Here is a 22,667-nt window from a genome sequence, read left to right as displayed (position 1 = left end):
TAGTTATTGTTTAAAATGATTTCCATATTCAGACTATTATTTTTCTGGAATCCAAATGCTTTATAATATCGAAGTAGTGGTTTTGTGTTTGTGATAATGAACATTATTTATTTTTAACCAAGAACAAGAGTAACTTTCTTTCTTTCTTTCTCTTTCTTTCTTTCTTTCTTTCTTTCTACTTCTGCCTACTAAATGGCTATGGGGAAATAAGTCAGCTTTTAAAAAATCTGCTGTTAACTTTCTGCCTTACGATGTTCATGGCACTGCCAAGACTAATCCCAGAAAAGCTTGCAGTGAGCATTTTATGATCCTCCCATCCATGCTGCAGTGAACTAATCTGGCTTTAATATATTTCAGATAAATTAGACACACTGAAGTTCTTGCAGTTTCTTATGGGTGTTCTTCTTAATGCTTCCCATCCACCAATGGGTCATCAAACTCTCTTCTCATTTAATGATTCTGCCTTCACTATTTCATACATTAATATTGTTAAGCCAAATAAGACACAAGAGAGGGGAAAATGTTCTGTTTCTTTCAAGATTTTTAAAGTATACAGAATGGTTTTAAGAGAACTGTAAGATTCTGTCACATTAAATTCTTTTCTAAATTTTATGAAGGCTTATATGCGTATTTGAATATCTTAAGAGAAGATAGAGTTGTAATTCTGCCTGTGGAGTTCATGTTTAATTTCTAGACTAAAAGGCTGGAAATTTGTAGCTTAGTCCTTAGATTCTTATGCATTTTTGTTTTTTATGGTAACACTGAAGTCTGAATAAGTCTGCACTTGGATTTTTGACTAAAATTGCTCATCCAGCAATAGTGGGAGCACTAATGTAGACAGGTCTGCATAAAACAGTGCTTAAAAGCCAGAAGCAGCAGGTGCTGGGCCTTGCACTTGCATCATCCCTGCCATCACAGGAGCTGAACCTGGAGGTAGCAATGGTGGGAAATATAGCCAAAAATTCAAACTGTAAAGAGGGCTTTCATGTGAAAATCTTGTGAGCCTGTTACTTTTTAGAAAGACCTTGATTTCTGATCTGTAGTCCTTGCACAAAATTTCCACTGGCTGTAGGGTTTAACCCTTTGGCTTTTAAAGTCTGAGTAAATTACTTTGGTTTTATCTCTCTAAAATAGGGAGGAAGAATAAACCAGACCAATTTATATGGCGGATTTACTAGTGTGAAAATGTTTGTTTGTTTTTTTAAATTAAGCTGGTAGTACTCTGCACTTTTACATATAAAAGTTGTATTTTTGTTTTGCTACAATTGTGTGTATTAAAGTATTGTGAAGGGTATTTGTTGACAGTAAACTAATGTATTTTAAACTTTTAAATAGGTGTCTCAATGCATGTACCTACTGCAAAACCAAGCATGCCAGAGGAGACCTAGCAAGTTATCCAGTTGAAGAACTAGTGGACAGAGCCAAACAGTCTTTTCAAGGTAAGGTTATTCAAGTTATCTAAATCAACTTTAAGATTACAAGATCTTACTCCCACAGGTAATTTCCTTTTATAAGATAAACTTGGTGGTAGGTTAATGTATTATTTGTATTACAAAGATGTTGCAAGTGTGCTTGCTGGTGCCCGCTGCAGTTAATTCCTGCATTCATTACATTATGCACCAGTACTTCCAGGAGTTAGTATTTCCACAGAAATATTTCATTGGTCTTAGGCCTGGTCTACACTCAGGGGGAGCAAAGTCGGTCTAAGCTACGCAACTTCAGCTATGAAAATAGCGTAGTTGAAGTTGACATGCTTAGAGCTACTTACCACGGTGTATTCACTACAATAGGTCGACTGCTGCTGCTCCCCCGTCGATTCCGCCTACGCTTCTCGCTCCAGTGGAGTACCGGAGTCGACGGGAGAGCGCTTGGCAGTCGATTTATTGCGTCTTCACTAGATGGGATAAATTGATTCCCTCCCTCCCCCCCGCTGGATCGATCGCTGCGGAGGTAAGTGTAGACGTGCCCTTTATCTTGTTTATATAAAGGTCCATCTCAAGGTTTATTGAGGATGATGATTTGAATTTTTTTTTATTTCTTTTTTTTTGCCCTTCTTAAAAATAGGAGGGAAGAAAGTTTTCTGATTACAGATCCTTTTGTGTGACACAGAATAAAAATTGCTTGTGTTTTAAAAGTAATTTTAGAGGTTCTTAATCCTTTACTTTATGTATTGTAAAGTGATAAGAACAATTATTTTCCATAGAATGTACGCTTACAGTAAAAGCAAATTTAATTAAAACCTCATTAGAGTTCTTATGATGCTGTGTTTTTAGGATGCATTGCTGTTCTAAAAATGGGTCTTCTGGAGTTCCTCTAGGATGTTTCTGACTGTGATGTTGGGTTTAAGGATTCATTTTGAAGCAATTAAGATCCACAGTATCTCTTACTAGGAGCTATTATATGCTTAAAATCTAAATGGAAAAATTGTAATGACATCTTTTGATTTATTATTGGATATGTGAATGTTTAATCGGGGTGGCTACGAAGCTGCCATTTCCTAGGTTTTTATCCGCCCATAGCTCATACACTTGCTTGGGAAGCACTACAATCCTCATAGAAGAATTCTAATGTTTACAGTTTGTCCCTGGATAAATCTCTAACTTTACCCTTCCTTCAAGCAAATACAAATACAGCTATTGTGCCAATTTCATGCCTTGTGTAAACTCACTAAAGTAAATGGCATTGTTCCATGGATTAATTTGCCCACTATGTTAAAGTAGTACAAATGTTCTAATTTAAATCCAGGGAAATGAAATCGAATGGCTTCTCTCTACAGCCTTAAATCTTCTTGTTGCATCTAGATGTAGTGACAGATATGGTGTGTGATATCTCATTTCTTTTTAGACATCTGCGGTGTCTACGAACAAGAAGTATGGGTTATCCTTTACTTAACTATGAATGTTCTTGTTTCTGTGAGTTCAAGTTGGAGCTTAGATATTATTTTAATATGTTTTTAGTGTTTGACTAAAAATGTACATGGATGCTACATAAGTAATAAGGCCACAGCACTTAAGAAAGTTCTAAATCCACCCTTATTTAGGGAACCACTTAAGCACAAATCTTCAATGGGACTTAACCTTCCTTTGTGAGTAGGAATGCTTACAATCAAGGCCTAAGCTTACAAGTTTTTATTTCAACATGCACAGTATACTCCTGGGGGAATTCTGTGCCACTGGACATGCACAGAATTTATGCCCCTCCACCCCCCAGATTTCTTTGCTTCCCTGCACAAAAATGACTTTCTGATGGGGAAGCAAAGGGAAGCCACAAGAGTGGTCATGCGACCCTCCCCAGCAGTATGTTTCGGGTGCCCAGGGTAGCCAGCAGAGAGTAAATCACTGTGGGGCAGGGGACAAGACTGGGCAAGACCCGGCTGGTGGCTCCTACCCTATGCCAGGCTCAGCTGCTAGTCCCGGCTGGGCTGGGGAGGATGGGCTTCCTCTTCCCCTGAATGGTATCCAGGGCTGGGTAAGACCCACCCCCAGATTTCTCCTCCAGCTGCAGGAAGCTCTGCAAACTCCCCCCGCCCCTACTTCCTGCACCCATCACTCCTCAGCTGCAGGGGGAGGGAGCTGCACCCCCATCCATCCAACCCCCTGTGAATCCAGACCCCTTCATACCCAGACCTTCCCATTGAGCCTCACCCCCTGCACTCTGAACCCCCTGCCCTCCCAATGAGCCCCACTCCCCTTACATCTGGACCACTCTGATGAGACACCCAGATCCCCACCGCACTGAGCCCCACTCCCCCAGTATCTGGATCCCCCACTGAATGCCCCACACCCAGACCCCTCTGCCGAGCTCTATCCCCCACACTTGCAGATCTCCCCTGCTGAGCCCCAACCACCTTCATCTGGACGCCCCTGCAGAGTCTCATTACCATTGCACCCAGAACCCCCCAACAAGCCCATGTGCCTCCAGATGTCCCTCTGCACCTGGATCCCCCACTGAGCTGCCCGCACCCAGATTGCCCCACACAGAACCCTCTCAACCCACATCTGGATCTTCACACACTTGGATCCTGCCTTGCTGAGCCTGCTTGCCCACACCTGGTGTACCTGGCACAGAGAGGCAGGGCCCTGGGGTGTTTCTGGATGTTTCGGTCCTTGCACTGTGTCAAGGTTCCTTCCCCACTCTGAACTCTAGGGTACAGATGTGGGGACCTGCATGAAAAACCCCCTAAGCTTATTTTTACCAGCTTCGGTTAAAACTTCCCCAAGGTACAAACTATTTTACCTTTTGCCCTTGGACTTCATTGCTGCCACCACCAAGCGTCTAACAAATATATAACAGGGAAAGAGCCCACTTGGAAACGTCTTTCCCCCAAAAATCCTCCCAAACCCTACACCCCCTTTCCTGGGGAAGGCTTGATAAAAATCCTCACCAATTTGCATAGGTGAACACGAACCCAAACCCTTGGATCTTAAGAACAATGAAAAAGCAATCGGGTTCTTAAAAGAAGAATTTTAATAGAAGAAAAAGTAAAAGAATCACCTCTGTAAAATCAGAATGGTAAATACCTTACAGGGTAATCAGATTCAAAACATAGAGAATCCCTCTAGGCAAAATCTTAAGTTACAAAAAGATACAAAAACAGGAATATACATTCCATTCAGCACAGCTTATTTTATCAACCATTTAAACAAAACAGAATCTAATGCATATCTAGCTAGATTACTTACTAAGTTCTAAGACTCCATTCCTTTTCTGTTCCTGGCAAAAGCAGCACACAGACAGAGAGAGCCTTTGTCCCCCCCCCCCCCGCAGCTTTGAAAGTATCTTGTCTCCTCATTGGTCATTTTGGTCAGGTGCCAGCAAGGCTATCCTAGCTTCTTAATCCTTTACAGGTGAAAAGGTTTTTCCTCTGGCCAGGAGGGATTTTAAAGGTGTTTACCCTTCCCTTTATATTTATGACACACTGTGTTACAGTTGGGTACAGACTCACCGCTGAGTCCGTGTCCCATGGGTAAGGGGGAGCTGCACAGTGATCTCCCACCTCTGTGCAGCCAGTGGCTTGTGCTCCCTAATGCCATGCTGGAGCCCCTACATTTATTTGACAAATAAAAATTGCAAAATTTAAAAATATGGTGAATAGAATTTTTTTTGGCACAGAATGCCTGCCTGAGAAACATTACCAAACAAAGTATCTATCCAAGATTCTAAATGCTCTTTATATATATTAAATGTAATGCTCTTGTGGGCTAAACAACCTCCTCCTTCAAATCCTCCATAAAGCCTATCAGTAATTCACTACAAGATTTTCTCCCTTTTGTCAAGCATGTGCTATCAACTGCTAGATTTTTCCCCCCCATGACTGAACTGGATTGTAAATTCCTGGAGGCAGGAATCCAGTCATATTTTAGAATTGCCTTTTTAGTAGATCTATATGGTATAAAGGTATAGAGTAGCAGTTCTCAGACTTTATTGGTTCATGTACCACTACTTGAAAAAAATCATTGCGAAGTAAATTGATGGCACATCAAGCTCACTTGCCTCTGGAACCCGCTGTAGAGTCTGCAGTCATTCAGTGATGTTGTGTTAACTAATGTAATGCGGATGCCATCACAGGATATTGCAAGAGTTAAGTTCAGTTGCTATTTTTATCTCTTTAGTGCTAGTTGGTGGAATAAATCATGCAGCATCAAGTGTAGCTCATTACATTAAGAGAGAGAATAATTTATAACAGTGTTGTCAATCTTATGTCTATCACTATATATTCTCAGTCATGTGTATTAAAAACAGTCTTTTCAAGGGGAGGAGACCTTATCCCCAGTTACACTGTTTGACTCCAGTTGGAAGTATGTGTTTGTGGAGGTTACAAGTTTTCATCAACAATGAAGTATGAAATTGCAGTTCAGGATAATGTGTTTTAATCTTGATAAATAATTTAGATGATACAGGAACAACCATTGTTTGACATGCTTTTCATCAATGTATATGCAATAAACATTTTAAATAGCAATATATATGACATTTATTATTATTATTATTATGATTATTAATAATAATATTGTGGTATCTATATCAAATATCCATTTTGAAATTTTATCTAATTTGAAACAACATTGAATAAGTGAATGTGACAAATGAAAAATGTGGTAATGAAGATAACAGCACACTTTTACTGAGGTTAGCTATTTAGATTATCTGGATTTTTTGTCAGTTTGGTGTGGATGATTTTGTCAGGCAAATGCAACTATAGAAGTAGGAGAAGTTAGATTGAAAGAGGGTAATGTTAATATCATATTGAAGCAATTATACTTGTGATTATGCTCTCTTAAAACTTTCTTAGTTCTTATGGAAAGCTTGCTCTTACTCGGTTTTGAATTTTTTTGAAGGATAGTGCTAAGTAGCTCACAGCAGGCATGTTCTCAGAGTTGTATTAACAGTTGGCATTACATCGCTACCAGTATTAGAGTGAATTGGGAACGAAGCAAGTAATGAGATGTAATAGTGTAACCCTTCAGGATTCATATGTTAAGTAAACAATCATGAAATATGGAATCAAATATACTGTTTGCCACATATTGAGAAGTTACATTATTTTTATATTGTGGAATTATTCATGGGGGAGCCAAAGTATCGTGGAAGAACAACAATAGTATATATTGACTTTCCATAAGTACACAGTCAAACTATATGAAAGGGAAAAATTAGTATAGCTTACAATTTTTGTTAACCTATAGCTTAATATCCAATCATTTTCTTATGCTAGAGTGAAAACTGATTATTACAGAACCATAGATACTGGAGATGGGAAGTTCTAATCGTGAACCACATGGGAAGTGCTTATAAAAGTTATATGTAGGGACAGATTGTGACAGGCCCTTACCCTGAGACGGCCACAGATCCTCCTCCTTGTGCTCTAAGGGCCTGTCATATATGGAGTCCCTGTGTTGTGGAATGTAGGGTCTACTCTCTTGATGCACTGCACAAGGAGGCAGGAGGATGGTCTTGTCCTTTTTGCACCAACCTACAGACCTGGCTGTCTGCACCAAGGAGATAGGCTGCTGCCTGTACAGTATATCTGCTTGCTAGACTGCTCTGGTTGCTCCCCCTGGGATTTTGTACTGACCCTTAATGTAGTGGAAAAGCTTCAAAATACTAAACAATAGACAAAGCAGCAGTGGAATTGGCGTAGATACACACATTATTTTTTCGTGATCAACCCAGTTAGTATTATCTTGATGTTGTATGTTTTGACTCCTAATGGTTAATATGTTTGAAATTGTTTTCTAACTTTGAATTACAGGTTAGTTGTAAAACTTGTGCCCATATTTTGGAGCTGAAATTTCCTCTTTGTTTAAAGAAGTCAGTTGCAAGGTGTTGTAAAAGGAGCAAAATCTGTGAATGTCCAATACTAATTAACAATAATTACTAATTCTGAAAAACCAGCAGCAGGGCTAGAAAAGGTAGAAAAAATGAGGTTCTAAAATAGTTCATTCTTTAAATATTTCTAAATTTCTTCTGGAAACAAAGGATTTGTCATCCCATATCAGACCATTTGTCTGTCAAGTCTAGTTTCATGCAATAACTACAAATTGAGGCGCTTCAGGAGATGGTGAAATCTCTCATAATCCATCTAACCGTGTGCAATGCTGAATATGCAATGAAAAAAATTTCCAACTCATGCAAACCATCAGTTAACTTGAAGCACAGGATTACTCTCAGCTAAGCCTACTGTGACCCAGGGACCACTTTGTGCTAACTAGCAGAGGGCACGGAAGTACATAAGGATTAAAGGGATCCTTTGGGTCTGGTGTCTACATACTGGTCTGTCAAAGAATGGTGTGTAATGTCTCTAGTGAAAGCCTGTGTCACACTGTTCATCATAATCATTGTCAGATATATTTGTGGATAATATGTAAGAGGATTGGAAGTTATGTTCTTAAGGCCTTGTAGTTAAAGGCAGGTCTCTCAAAGGTGTGGCATGCCTTGAGACAAACTTCTTCAGACAGGAGGTTGGAGACACTTATCTCCCTAGCCACCATAGGAGATTGTCTGTGTTACAGTAGAAGTTTATTAGCATACCAGTCAAGTGCTAATGAAGAACTGGTAGGGAATTCAAAAGAAAACTAACAGGAAGAGATAAACAGCAGGAGGTGGGGCACCCTGTTTTCAGGGCAAAGGTCTGGCCTGATGCACCTGGGCGTGAAAAGAGATTCGCTGGATAAAAGAGATACTTCACTGGGGAAGTAAACCGAGATGGTTTTGCTTCATGAAAGGTTTGGCTGAAAACTCTGGGAAGAACTTTGAGTAAGATAAACTTCTTTAGAGAGGAAGCTAACCTGTTGGTTAAGTTTAGACCATGGGAAGGGTGTTATGGTGGTGTTGTATATGTAACCCTTTGTTTCCAATATTTTGGTTTGCTATCATATTAAGCTCTATTCTTTGTTAAATAAACAAATATTTGCTTTCCTTATAATCAAATCTAAGTGCTGTGTTAAATGGAGCTGTATTCTAAGGTGGGCTAGTAAGCTTTATATATTATTGCTTTGGGAACAGTGGGGTCTAGTATTCTGAGAGTGTCTGGTGGATGTGCTCGGGGGTTGGTGTGTGCCTATTGCTTGCCTGCAGGGGGACTGCGGAGCCCGTGGGGACTAAGAGGAGAGTACATGGTGTGCCTGTGTGCTATGTTCTGAGGCACTCCAGAAGAAGCCATCCCCAAATACAAGGAAATTGAAGCAAGACACGCAGGTAGGTGGTCAATCAAAACATGTAAGAACTATGAACCAGTTAAGTCATCAACAGTCTGAACAAAACATAATAATAGCCCAAATGGCAGCAGGCCCTGAGACACTTCCCACACTTAGTGCTATGTGTACACACATACATAGAGGTACAGACGAGGCTCTCTCATATTATGGGCAGGTGGTAACAAGGTTCCTCACAACCCTGGGTACCTCTGGGAGACCATCACACCTACATAACTGCAATTTTTTATTAATTGTCAATTATTTAGCCCTTCTTAAAATGTAAGTACAACATCAGTTATGCAGCAATAAATGTTATATGTTGGCTACATATATTTCTTTAGTTTGTTCTAAATGTACCAGCCATTAATTCGAGTACCCCTGTGATGCTGGTAAACCAGATGCCATCTCTCACCAAGTCTGTAGGCATCAGCTGAGCACTGACAAATTCATAGCTGGAAAGGAATGGGAGGGAAAAAGTAGCCCAGATAGATGGTTTGATGGGAGCTACCACTTATGTAAACCCTGTTACTCATCTCAGAATTCAGTCAATGTAGATTGGATGTCATGAGATTACTTGTCCGATTAAGACAGTGTTCACATGTTTATCTCCAGATGCTGAGTTGTGGACAAACAGACGGAATGTTCTCTGAGGTGTGCTACTCAGTCCCCAACCCCACTGGTGGTGATAATGTCAGAAGTATCCAACACAGGATCGGGAACCCATTTGGCTCAGTTTACAATTGGGATCATTAGGTTTTCCAAGAAAAGAGCTTACACATCAGTGTGTTAGAATTAAGAGCCATCCATCTGGCTCTCCAGATCTTTCTTCCCTCATAAACAAGGGAGTGTGATTCAGGTAGCAATGGACCATAAGACCACTATGTATTATGTGAACAAATGGACAACATGACGGCTGTGTATTATGTGAACAAACAATGGGGAGCTCACTCATTCGAGTTATGTGCCAAAGTGGTCAGACTATGAGATTGGCATATTTTGTACAGTATCTAGCCAGTTGCCCTGCATTTAACAGGGGAAAGCTATGTGCTAGCAGACTATTTCAGCTTGGACAGTTCTCAAATTCACAAGTGGTTCCTGAAGGATTGAGTAGCTCAAGACATCTTTTTCCATTGGTGTCAACCCTGGGTAAACCTGTTTACAGCGGAAATCAACAAAAATGTCCCGTCTTCTTTTCAAGAGCAGGGATGGCCTGTTAATTCCTGTTGGATGCTTTCCTTCTCCATAGGAGAAAGGGCGTGCTTTATTCTTTCCTCCCCTTTCCATTAATTCAGAGAGTGGTAAGAAAATTTGGCAGGACAGGACAAAATTTATTTTGATTTCTCCAGCATGGCTCAGACAGCAATGGTATGTAGACCTTCATTAACTGTCAGATGGATTGCACTTGCGTCTTCCACTGTCAATATTAGATATTTGTCACAGCAACCAGGGAGGATTCTCCAAGAAGACCCACAGTCTCTTCATCTGACAGTGTCAGCCATCAGACTTTGACAAGTCTTGAGCAATCATGTTCTTCCTTGATACAGAATGTACTGTTTGGTTCTAGAAAATTATGAATGAGAAAGTGTTACCAATTAAAATGGACTAGATTTATCACTTGGATGGAAGGAAAATCTAATTCTCTAGCGACAGCTGCTATACTCTGTATTTCTGGAGCATTTAATGTACATAAAGTCTGAAGGATAGTCTAATTCTTCTTTAAAAGTTCACTCAACTGCTATTTCAGTTTATCACGATTTGGTTGAGGTGAGATCATTATCTGTATATAACTCTGTCAAAAGGTATATGAAAGGGTTATCTAACATATATCCTCCTTTAAGAGCGCCTGTCTCATCTTGGGACCTTAATTTGGTATTATCGATGCTTTTGAGGTCAGCCTTTGAACCCATGGCAGAGTGTTCATTATTTTATATAACTTTTATTTCTTTAACTATTAAATGGTCTTCATCACCACAGCCAGAAGGGTGAGTGACTTCCACATGCTGGTGTCTGACCCACTACTAATTTTCACAAAGATAAAATGGTTCTTAGACTTAATTCCAGGTTTTTTCCAAAAATCATGTGTTTCCCATCAATGAGACATAAAACTGGTAGACTAATTTTCTCAAACCTCATGCTAGTAAAGTGGAGTCTGTTACATATTTGAGATGCTAGGAGAGCTCTTGCTTACTGCTTAGGTAGAACTAAATTTTGGGAAGTCATCTAGACTGTTTGTTTCTTATGCTAAGAATCCTATGGGTCACAGTGTGTTCCCTCAGACTTTTTCCTCAAGTTTCTGAGCCATCTGTGGTATCGTCTAATTCTGCTAGAGTTGTATCAGTATCTTTTGCTTTATTGGTTCCTATTACAGAAATCTGCAAGGCTGATACTTGGAAGTCAGTGCGCACGTTCAGTAAACATTACATGCTGGATCTTCTAGTTGCCACATTTGGCAGAGCAGAGTTAGTCATTTTTCATTTAGGAGTCTGTTCCCATCTCCAAGGTGTTCAACGCTGTTTGACAAAGTACCCATAAGTGGGAATACATAGAGACTCAAAGAAATGGATACTTACTTGTCACCGGAATTCTTTGGGATGACTTTGCATATTCGCACTTCCTTCCCATCTTCCCCTCTTTCTCAGTCCTGTCATGGTCTTCTGGGTTGGCAGTGGAATGAACTGAGGTGGTAGAGGGAAAAGAAATTTTTTCAGAATCACAGTATTTCCTATGGAACCAAAAATACAGTTCACACTCAGCTTTACTTGGAATATTGTATTCCTCTGTCTGTCTTTTCAATTCAGGGGCAATATTTTTCTAAGATAAATCTTCACCCTGGTCAGAATTATGAAAACAGTATACCCCCTTCTAATACTGTTGCAGCCTGCTTTTGAGCTGCACTCCAGTGATCTTGGATTGCTTCATTTCCAATGGACTTCAATATAAATTTTTTAAAAACTTGTCATCTTTACTTTTTTGTGCTTTTGGCTATAACTAAAGCTAAAGTAAACAGTAATTTCTTCTGTTAAGATGGTTAAAATTATCTGTGGATTGTCCTATAAAATGTTTAAGTCTTGGATGCTGCCTCTGCTAATGCAGAAAATGCTTAGGCCAAGATAAATATTTTGGTCCCAACCTGTCATTTCTCAAAGCTATATGGGGCACCATGACAAATTAGTTTTTTATGACCCTATGTAATGTTTTCTAATGGGCCTTTAAGAAAAAATGATAAATGCTACTATGCAACTGAAGTCTGAAAACACAGAACCACCAACCCAGAAAAGAAGCAGAGTGTCAGTTTAAAAGGAACAAAAAGGTGTATTTTCATTAACATAGTAAATTAATATTAAACTTAATTGTTTTTAAGATTTACCTGAGAATGCTGAGAATTTAGCTGAGAATGCTTATCTGTGCTTGTTTCTGATGTCCTAAAATGAGAGAATATCTAGCTTTTTGTTTTGTTTTTCTTTCATACAGCATAATTTTGCCAAATACTTTATAACTGTTTGCTTTTTCCAGTACATGTCGTCTTCCATAAAAACCATCTTCAGTCAGGAATTTTGTCTCTTATTTTGCTTCCAAAAATGCATGAGATGTTGTGACATTAGGGTGTTAACATTTCACTTGTTAAATTTATTGTATGCTAAACCCACATATTAGAGTAGATTAGCCAGTTGTTTGTATATATAATAATCAGAGATTTTCATATCTCTACTTTGTTGTAATACTTTTAGATGACTTTATTTCGACTTTAAATCATTTATTGTCTAAAAAATAATTAGGAGGCTTTCTATATTGGATCAAGATGATTCTTCTGGCCTGACTCAGGGTATTCTTTCTGGATTTTATTTTCCTGGAGCTGTATTTGTCTAAGAAGGGTAGTGAAATTCGTCCTTTTAAAAGTATTTTGATAGTTATACTCTCTATTTGCATCTGTTTTTCAAATTGTTTCATATTTGTGGTTGAATTACTGGGCTTCCATTCAAACATATTCCTCGGTTTCCAGTCTGCACTTAACATCAGCAGAGGGAGAATTTCCTTTGTCAGCTGTGCTATTCAATTTTGATTCAGCTTAAAATGTATTTGTGCAGTATGCATAGCTGTTTATTTTGATAGTTTAATACCAATTCTCATTACTTCTCTATCTTGTGACACAAAAAAGAAATCACACGCTAAAACAAAAGGGTTCACTAGACTTCAAAAAGATTTCCACTTTTTTTTAATTGATTTTTCTACTTAGTATCACACCAAAGAAAAGAAGACAGCCAAACAGGAGAGAAATAAAACTTAATTACTGGATTCCCTCCACTGACATTGTTACAGACCCAACTTGTATTGTTGAAAATTTAATTTCAAACTGGTGAAAATAATTTTAACATTCTGAGTGGTAGCCGTGTTAGTCCGTATCAGCAGAAACAACAAGGAGTCCTTGTGGCACCTTAGAGACTAACAAATTTATTTGGGCATAAGCTTTTGTGAGCTAAAACATCTGATAAAGTGGGTTTTAGCCCACAAAAGCTTATGCCCAAATTAATTTGTTAGTCTCTAAGGTGCCATAAGGACTCCTCATTGTTTTTGCCAATTTCAACATTGTCGACTTTGGGGATCACATCAAATGACTGCTGGAGACCTAAAGTTTCATTAGGGTGTGGGGTAAATGAATGAGATGAAACAGTGATTTGCTGACTAAATAGTTCTTTGAGTTTCACAGAAGAAACTTTCCCATCATAGGCCTGGTCTACACTGAGGGGGGGATCGATCATGAATAATGTAGCTGAAGTCAACATACTTAGATCTACTTACCGCAGTGTTCTTCACTACAGTAAATTGACTGTTGATGCTCTCCCATCGACTCCGCCTGCGCCTTTCGCTCCGGTGGAGTACTGGAGTCGACGGGAGAGTGCTCGGCTGTCTATTTATTGCGTCTTCATTAGATGCAATAAATCGACCCCTGCTGGATTGATCGCTCCAGAGATAAGTGTAGACATGCCCATAGTTTATAAAAAAACTCTTGCAAATCTGGATTTTATTTTGTTGTTGGTGAATCTTTTGCTTAATATTTTGCTTAATATATCTGTAAATGTAGCGCACAGACAGAATAGCTAACTCACAGAACTTTTATGTAACTACTGGTAGGTCTCAGATTTTTTCCACCCCTAATGAAAGTAAGTGATCTGATAGTGACAGTGTGGTATCATAAAAATGTTCACCTACTAATGATGCCAAAATTCCAGAGGCCCAGGCTTCGTCTCTGATGTTTGGTAGTGAAGTGACCATTAATGCTCTTAATGCTGCATGTGAGGCTGTTGGCTGAGCCATTCAGCACTATAAATTAAGATGTTAGTTAAGTTCACCAAAACTTAAATTTGGCAATAGTCTCACTCATTTTTTTTTAATTAATTTTATTGGCTTTCACTTATATGTAGCATTGATTGTTTTTTACTGCTATATTTTGATTATGTGAATTATTTTACTACTAAATCATCTCTTAAAATTTACTTTCCTATCTATCCACTAGTTGTTAATCTCCTTTAATAGTATGCTTGCTGGGAAATTTGGGATATACTGTTGCAATTTTTGTTTCTAGGAAGATTTTATTAAGCTATATGGGGGCACTTTCCTATATTTAAAGACTTAAGACTCTATTGCAAACCCATTAAAGTAGTCAGAAGCACACTGCTATTCAGTTACACTAAATAAAGTATTTAAAATGGTTAAGGGATGCGTTTTTCATTGTCATCAAACGAACAACAGAGTGCTATTCTACTAAAACAAAACAAACATAAGTAAAGTAATTATTAAACCATTTTTAAAACAAGACTGAAACTAGCATAAGTTCTCTTGCATTGGTCCTTCACTCAGGGGGTGCCTAGCCTGACGTGACTTTTTAATAAGTTGGTGGCTGCCGGGGTGCCATTTGCTTTGCGGCAGCCCCCAGTTTGATTTCTGCCCCCCATTCCCTTGATTTTTCATAGCTCCTCTCCGGCCAGAGTTTTACTGTCTTCCCTGGGCCTGCAAAGGCTGCTGGGGGCTGGGCAAGGTTGGGGCTCATAATTGCTACATTGTCATTGCTACCCCCTCTCTCCCTGCTGGCCAGACAGGAAGCAGCAGCAGTGGCCTGGGCTGGAGCTGAGCTCAGAGCGAGCCAGGCTGCAATCCCTGCCCCAAGCCATCAGTGAGAAAGAGAGAGAGACACACACACCACCCCCTGGATAGGATAGGCCTACCACTTCTCTGCCCTTCTTTGGGATGGGATTTTTAGGCTAAGCCCTCACAAGCAGCCACGGCCTCAGTAGGGAGGCAGAAGTGGGAATTCACCCGTCCCCGAAATTATTCTGAAATGATTCACCTGTTCAGAGATGATTAGTTTATTTACAGTTTTGCTGACATTTTTCATTATAGGTGGAGCTGGTAGCACTACCTATTATCAAGGTTGCCTGACTTTTTCATTTTAAGTCCCTGTTTTCAGTTGCTTATCAGTTGTGTGGTGTGCCATCTATGAATGCACCATGTGCATTGCATGCCCATGAAATCCTTGAATATGACTTCCTGACCAGCTGTATCCCTGGGATGATTGTCTGGCACCATATGTATGCGGTCACACAGCAAGAAGGATGCCCTTTTGCTCTACAAAATGTCCTCTACACAGCATGACCTCTCATGGACCGTACGTGTGAGGTTACTCCTTGAATGCAAGTGTGGAATTGTTTGCCTGACTAAAAATTTCATAGAACAGCACTTTGCCAAACTTTAACTATTCAGGCTGAAATTTTCCAAGCTGTGTCTCTGTCTCAGGTTGAATTTATTGTGAAAGTTTCAGTTAAAATGGTTCAGCCATTTTCAAGAACAAGATTGGGACAACTTGTGCCTTTTAAAAATAAAGTATTACAACTATTGTGTTGAGAAGCTCTAGTGCCACTATCCTTTGAAGCAGGAACATGAAATTTAGTAGGGGAGTTGTCCTGAACTCAGAAGTATGCTTTTTCCCTCTGTGGCCATGTTTTAGGTCTCTGAAAATCTGTTAGCACATGCTCAGTAGAGACTTGATAGAGTTTGGCAACTAAATTTTCTGAAGATTCTGATTGCGCTCAGCATGCGCCATCTCAGAGCTTCAGCAGCTGAGCAAGACTTGCACTGCAATTGCTTCACCCAACTGCTGTAGACTGCTGTAGTGTCAGGCACCAGAACTGAGAGCAGAGAGCCCCTCTTTGGCTTTCTGTGGTTCCCCTGCTGACACCCAGACAGTGTGAAGGACTGGACTGTAGAGGGAGTAGGGGTGAGAGAGACATGGGAAAAAGGGATTGTGGAGTAGAGGAGAAGAGGGGGACAGGAGCATTTCTCCATCTTTACTTTTTATTGTCCCATTTCTTGTTTGGAGTTTCTGTACAGGGTTTTAGTCACTTGGTAAATGACTCTGGTTTCCTATCATAGCAGCAGCTTCAGCTGCTAGGTCTCCAACATATCTCCATTTATCTTTACTTGCATCACTTTTCACTGCCTTGTCTGCTTTTGTGTACTCCTCCTTTTTTTTTTTCTAATATGTCATTGGTCTTAGCATTCAGGAGTTTTCCTTTCCACAATAAGATGCCACATCTCTCGACTTATGCAATTCTTGCTCAGTCTATGTTGATATCCAGTTGTGACTGCTGCAGCTTGAATCACATTATTTCTGAGGACAGCCCAGGTTCATGGGAGGAGGAGATCATTACCAGTTCACCATACTATCCTTTGGTGTATGGCAGTGGTAGCAGCCTATCTTTGACTTTGGGATATCCACATGTATCCTTACCTGGACAATTGATTGGTATGAAGCTGCTCCAGTCACTAGGTGGAGAACAGTGTCCATTGAACTCTCTATCTATTCAACTGCTTAGGCCTGAAAATAAAACAAAAAAATCAATCTTGTTACCACTCCAAAGGACAGAGTTCATTGGGATGGTCCTGGGAGTTTATTGGGAATAGAGTTAATTGGGACTTGATCTCTGGCTCCATGGAACCTTTGTGCATCATTCAAAGATCAAACACAAACTGCAGTGCAGAAGTACATCAGGCTCCTGAGGTGGATGGTTGCTTGTACAAATGTGAACTCTCACAACAGACTACATCTCTGCAGTGTGCAGGCGGGGCTGAATCAGGCTACCACCCTCAGGTGCATTGGTAATAAATGTTCTCAAGTTGTGTACAATATCTAGAGCACGTCAGCACGTCCTGCAGGCCAGGACCATCCAGGTACTCACTGACATGACCACAGCGGTGTTTTATGTGAAAAAGCCAGGCGCCATTAGTTCAGATTGCTTCTGTCAGGAGATTGTGGAATTTCTACATATGGAACTTGTTAACTCTCAAGACACCATACTGGGTAGGAGTCCAGAATTGCCCAGTAGGCTGCCTGAACTGGTTATTCAACATGCATCACAAATGGTCTCTCAGCACAGCTATTCTAAGATCAGTGTTTCAAGTATGAGGAGTTCCGACAGTGGATTTATTTGCAACTTACCAGAACAGGAAATGTCCCTGATGCTGTTCAAAAGTGGGTCACAGTCCCAGGGCCATCTCGGATGCTTTCCTGTTCCCGTGGGACAAAGACCTGCTGAATGCATACGCACTCGGGCCACTCATTCCCAGGGTCATTGTCTGAAGCAAGAATGAAATGGAATAATCCTCGTTGCTCCACTGTGGCCATGGCAGCCATGGTACTCAGGTCTGTGCAGGTTGTCCACTCGAGAACCCTTACTTCTCTCTGTAATCAAAGGCTTGATCTCCCAGAATCACAGGCAGGTGTTGCACTGTAATTCTCAAATGCTGCACCTTACGGAATTGTTCTTTAGTGGTTTAGCCAGATGAGGCACACTGTTCTAGGGCAGTCCAGAATGTCCCACTGAATAGCAGAAAACCACCCATGTGAGCTACTTTCCTTAGTAAATGGAAGTGTTCTTTTATCTGGGAAGCTAGCAACAGTGTGTCTCCTATGCGGTCTACAATTCTAAAGATTATGGACTACCTTTTACATCTCAAAAGTGTCAAGTCTAGCAGTCAGCTCCATTAAGGTGCACCTGGGTGCAATTTCACAGTTTAACCCCTGTATTGGTGGAAGGATTGTTTTCTCTAATCCTATAACAGTCAGGTTCCTAAAAGGTCTCGATAGACTTTTTTGTCCTTGGGACTTGAATATAGTTCTGTCAGCAATTATTGGCCCTCAAATTGAATCCTCAACCTCTTGCTCTCAGTTACACCTCTCAGTGAAGGTGGCCACCTTAGTAGCCATCACATCTGCAAGGAGGTGCAGGGTGGGGTTACGGGTCCTGAAAATGGATCCTCCTTGGTCTACATTCTACAGTGACAAGGTGCAGCTCGAGCCAGATCCTTAGGATTTTTTACAAAATAGTATCAGATTTCCACTCCATTCAGTCAATATACCTACAATTTTTTCCCAAAGCCACATGGTCACAAGGATTAACTCTTTATTTTAGTCTACACTTTAGATACGCACCAAGGCCCGAGCCTCTCACCTGTGTAGAACAAAGCGTTACTGGGTTTCTTCTCAGCTCTCTGTATCCTATGCGGAATGAATGAGAAGTCATCCTGTTCCAGCACAATGGCTCTCAAATAGATTTCACCTGCATTGTTATATACCATACTGCCAACAGTATCACATCCTCTGAGAAGGTGTCAGCACACTCAGGTATGGTGCATTTTAACTTTACTGCATTTGTGGGAAACACTGCTACCTTCAACATCTACAGAGCAGCAACGAGGTCATTGTTTCATATGTTTGCTAGGCACCATACATTTACTACAGCATCATGGGAAGACAGAAGCATGGCAAAAGTTCTCCTTCTGAAGAGAATCCTAGCCTGGCCTCCATCAAAAAGAGCTTGGGAGTCCCCTACAACATAATGGACACATGCAATTACTCAAAGAAGAAACGACGGTTACTTGCCTTCTCGTAACTGTTGTTCTTCAAGATGTTGCATATCTCTGATACATGACCCAACCTCCTTCCCCAATGCATCTGAGCCTAGCAAGCAAGGCTTGTTGGGACCAGGTCATAGAGTCAATTGGTACAATTAAGGATAGCCTAACAGTTTATGGATTATATAAATTGTATTTCCTTATGGCATTATTAGATCTCCACATATTGCTCAGCAACATGTCAAGTCTAAGATTTTGCAAGGACATGATACCTCATGCATGCTTGTAAAATCGGATACTCTCCCTACAAAGGCAACAATTGAGAGGCATTGTTATTAATCTGTGTTATTACAACGCGTGGAGGGTTCCAACATTTAACCAGGGTACCATTGTGCTAGATGTTGTGGACTAGGCCCAAAGGCTGTCTGGTGGAGGCCTCGAGGTTCTCCCACAATCATCCCAGGAAAGGAGCATTGGAGTGGTCCTCCAAGTGGCCTACAGTGGTTGCGAGGAAAGGCTGCTGGAATTGGTTGCGAGGAAGGGCTGCTGGAATGTGCAATCAGACGCTAGGCAGGTCTGATAAAAGAAGCTGTAGAACAAAGCAGTAGTTCGTTGCTGCTTGGAGCTGCAGACAAGAGGACTGCGTGCCTGGCTGGAAGAGCAGCAGGGCCATGGACAGCTCAGTATTGGCAGGGACCAGGGGAGCGAGAGACTTGGCTGCTAGGACTGAGCCAAAGACAGTTTGCTAGCGGGGGCCAGGAGAGCAATGAAAAAGCTCCTGTCTGGCTGCGGGGACTGAGTAGGGACTGAGCCCAGGGAGGGCCACCAGAAGATAATGTCTCCAGGGAGGAAGCCCAGGAGATACTGCCCCATACCAGGGTCAGGAGTACTTACTGAAAAAATGCAGACACACACAACCAAAGGGGGGCACTTGCAAGAGGTGGGTGCCGACCCCGTTGCACACTCACAATGAAAAGACAGTTCTGGCCCTGAACTGCTTACAGTCTAAGCATATGATGGCAGAAATTATATAAGGGAGAATAAGGTAACAGTGTCATTATTATATCTGGTATATTAAGCAGCAGGCCAGAATACCCACTGCCTAGCTATTGTCTGCATCACAACAGAGGTGAATTTTAGGAGAGATTTGAAGGCATTTTGAGGAGTATAGGTTATGTACCTACAAATCTAAAGTCCAGGTTTCCCTGAGGATTGAAGTCAGTGGGAGCGGAAACAGACCCATAATTGGGATAGTCAAAGTCTAGAGATGCATTGTTGTGGATTTTATAATGTGAACTTCTCTTCTGTAGAGATTGTTCTAATAGGGTTGAGTGGAGTTACATTGTCTGGATGTTTTAGATTGTGATTCATGTTTTAGATGTACATTCCAAAATATAAATCCATTTCATGCCATAATGTGAAATAAAATGCATGTATCCTGAAAATCCTAACTTTTTCAGTATGGGGTGCTAACTTTGTGCAAATTGTTGTCGCAACCAATATGCTTTGTTCAAAAGACAGCTAGCCAGATAAGTTAGTGTTGCAACTATAACATCTCTTAGCAAGAGCAGATTCATCTTCATCTTAGTCAAACCTGTTCAGTAATGGTGCCGTTGTGTAAAGTGTCATTTGGTGAATCATTACTGTACATGTATGGATACAGTGCACTATTATGGAAAGAAAATTACAAAAATGGATATGAGCCCTTGTTTTGAGGGCTTGAGCTAAGACTCCTGCAGACAAGTCTCCACTAATCTTTTAACATTGGTAGTTTAAGGGACCAGAGAGGTCTGCTTGACGAAAGCTGGTGGGGGTGGGGGTGGGGTTTGGCATTTCTCCCCCTCCCTCCCCAAAGCAAGTTGTGGTCAGATTTGTTCTTTGTAATTCAACAGTCTTCTGTAGCATAGCCAGGAATAGAATACAGTTTTCCTAAGTCCTAGTCAATTGGCTTACATGAAGAAAGACATCCTTTCTCTTCAACATTTTGCTTCATTCACAGTACATGCTGTATGTGGACTGTATGAGGCAAGGTCCTATAGAAGAAATAATATGTGATCATGCAGTGTGCATAGGGGGCATGGCTGGTCCAGATAGAATATATCGATATATCCTGCTGATCACTTGCAAAATGTAAGACCACAGGCCAAAGTGGGATTCTGCAGTTTCTCAAGGAATTTGCCACAGTGCAACAGCATTTTAATTATCTTAAAAAAAAAAAATCTCTGTTCAAATGAGTCTTATAAAGCTTCCAAAACAGCTGCAGGGTCACTCCTCAAGCTGAGGGAACACAGAAAGGGCAAACAACATGTAAATACTATATTTGAGCATTTCAAGTATTTTTTCAAAGTAAAAGCAAGACATCTAAAGTTTCCAAAACAGCTGTGATAACGTGTTCCTGGATGCCTTTGTTTTTTTATATTTCAGCTTGTCTGTACTTACAGTAGGTCAAGTACTTTTAACTGCTTGATATTAGAAAATAAATTAAAGCTTAAGGCAATTATATAACCTTTATTAGTATTTTTCATCGTTACTCACTGAGTCAAGTTTTAGTCCACTGTGCAGTGAATTAGCGTTAGCAGTGAAAATGGAATTTATAATGCAAGTGGCAGATAACCCTTAACAGCGGTACTGCTACAAGGCTCAGTTATAATTACGGGCTGCGAGATGTGTTAACAGATATTTTTCAATTGCAGAATAACTTGCATGGGTCCTTGCAATCTGTTGTTATACAGAAATCTTCAGATTAACTTTCTTGAAATAAACCTACTCATAAAAATGAGCTTTCCTTATTTAATTTGTATTTTAATATAATTGTGAGGAAGGCTTTTTGGACTGTACTGCCACATCCCTGCAAAAGCTGAAGCCAATGGAACAAACATTACTGCTAAGACTTTTTTTTTTAAATTACGTGTGCCTAGCAAAATGGGCCTTTGATCCATGATTGGGGCACCTAGATGCTGTCATAATAGAAATAATGAAAGCAAAACTGTAGTTCATATACAAGTCCCCTGGAAGACATTTATTTACATGGCAAGACCATCACACAAAGATCCTCTGGTAAAGGAGAGGCCATGTTTATCATGAGAGGAAAATGAGGTGTTTTAGATTAGGTATGATGGAAGCATCTTTCGAACACCTATCCAGAGCGTGCTTCTTTCCAGCTAGTGCTATTAAATTCCTTATTTACAAGAGTATTTACTCTAACTCATGTTTACTTTAAAATAGTGAAAATGAGTTAGGCACAGTTTTGCTTTTAGATGTAAATTTGTGGAGAAAAGATTAATAATAATAATCAGGTTTATTATTATGCCAAGTTCCGGACCCCATTGTGCCATGTACTGTACAGCGTAGTAGATAGTCTGTATGTTTGTTTATAATATCACGATTGTACGTACAAAAAAAGCAAGTTTCTTGCAGTTTTTGCCTGCCTACCTTGTACACATTTGAGACATTATATTTCTTCTGAAGTATGAAAAGTTTTATGTCAGTTTGACCTTCACTTGGATTGTAGCAACTTGAAAATGTAATTCACTGTGTAATTAGATTTATTAAGAAAAGAGGGGAAACATTTGGCACTGTGTAAAGTTGGCAACAAATCAAATGAAGATTTTTAATACTTTCTATTAGAATGTTTGGCTTGAGTGTTCCCAGAATAGCAGTTCAGAAGCTGAGCTTTGTTTTAAAGTTGTTTGAAATGCTCTTGTTTGTTTTGTGGTAAGGTATTGTGTATATACTCCTTGCCATGGATATTCAGTGAAGCAGAGGCTGAGAAGTTGTTCCACATTTCACTTGTTTGTTGCATATATTTTGTTTAGTTTGCGTTATTTGAACTAGTGTTTATACAAAAAGTTGAGAGATGCCACAGCCAGTGATTGAAGTCTTTACCATGCACATTAACCTTGGTTTGTTTTGTGTGTGTAGAGTGCTGCATTTAAAAACACTATGCCTTAATTTGAACTATTTCTTCTCAACTGGGGTTTCTTCTGGGAAAAAGAATTCTTATGAAAACAAGACTTTTGTTTTATGTGGGTTTTGTTAGCCTTAGGGAAACTTAAGTTTTTCCAC

General features: G+C 40.1%; 1 protein-coding gene across 5 annotated transcripts in view; it reads left to right on the top strand.

Moving 5' to 3' along the window:
• Positions 1 to 22,667, top strand: part of CDKAL1 (CDK5 regulatory subunit associated protein 1 like 1) — a 653,278-nt gene that overhangs the window by 294,907 nt on the left and 335,704 nt on the right. For all 5 annotated transcript variants that reach the window (XM_007054896.4, XM_043540055.1, XM_043540053.1 and 2 more), the window contains one exon: positions 1,336 to 1,439. In XM_007054896.4, coding sequence (XP_007054958.3) covers positions 1,336 to 1,439 — 104 coding nt within the window. The remainder of the gene's footprint in view (positions 1 to 1,335; positions 1,440 to 22,667) is intronic.

The sequence above is a fragment of the Chelonia mydas genome, chromosome 2 (assembly GCF_015237465.2).
Source record: "Chelonia mydas isolate rCheMyd1 chromosome 2, rCheMyd1.pri.v2, whole genome shotgun sequence".
In the NCBI taxonomy this organism is placed as follows: Eukaryota; Metazoa; Chordata; order Testudines; family Cheloniidae; genus Chelonia; species Chelonia mydas.
This window is presented reverse-complemented; position numbering and strand designations above follow the sequence as displayed.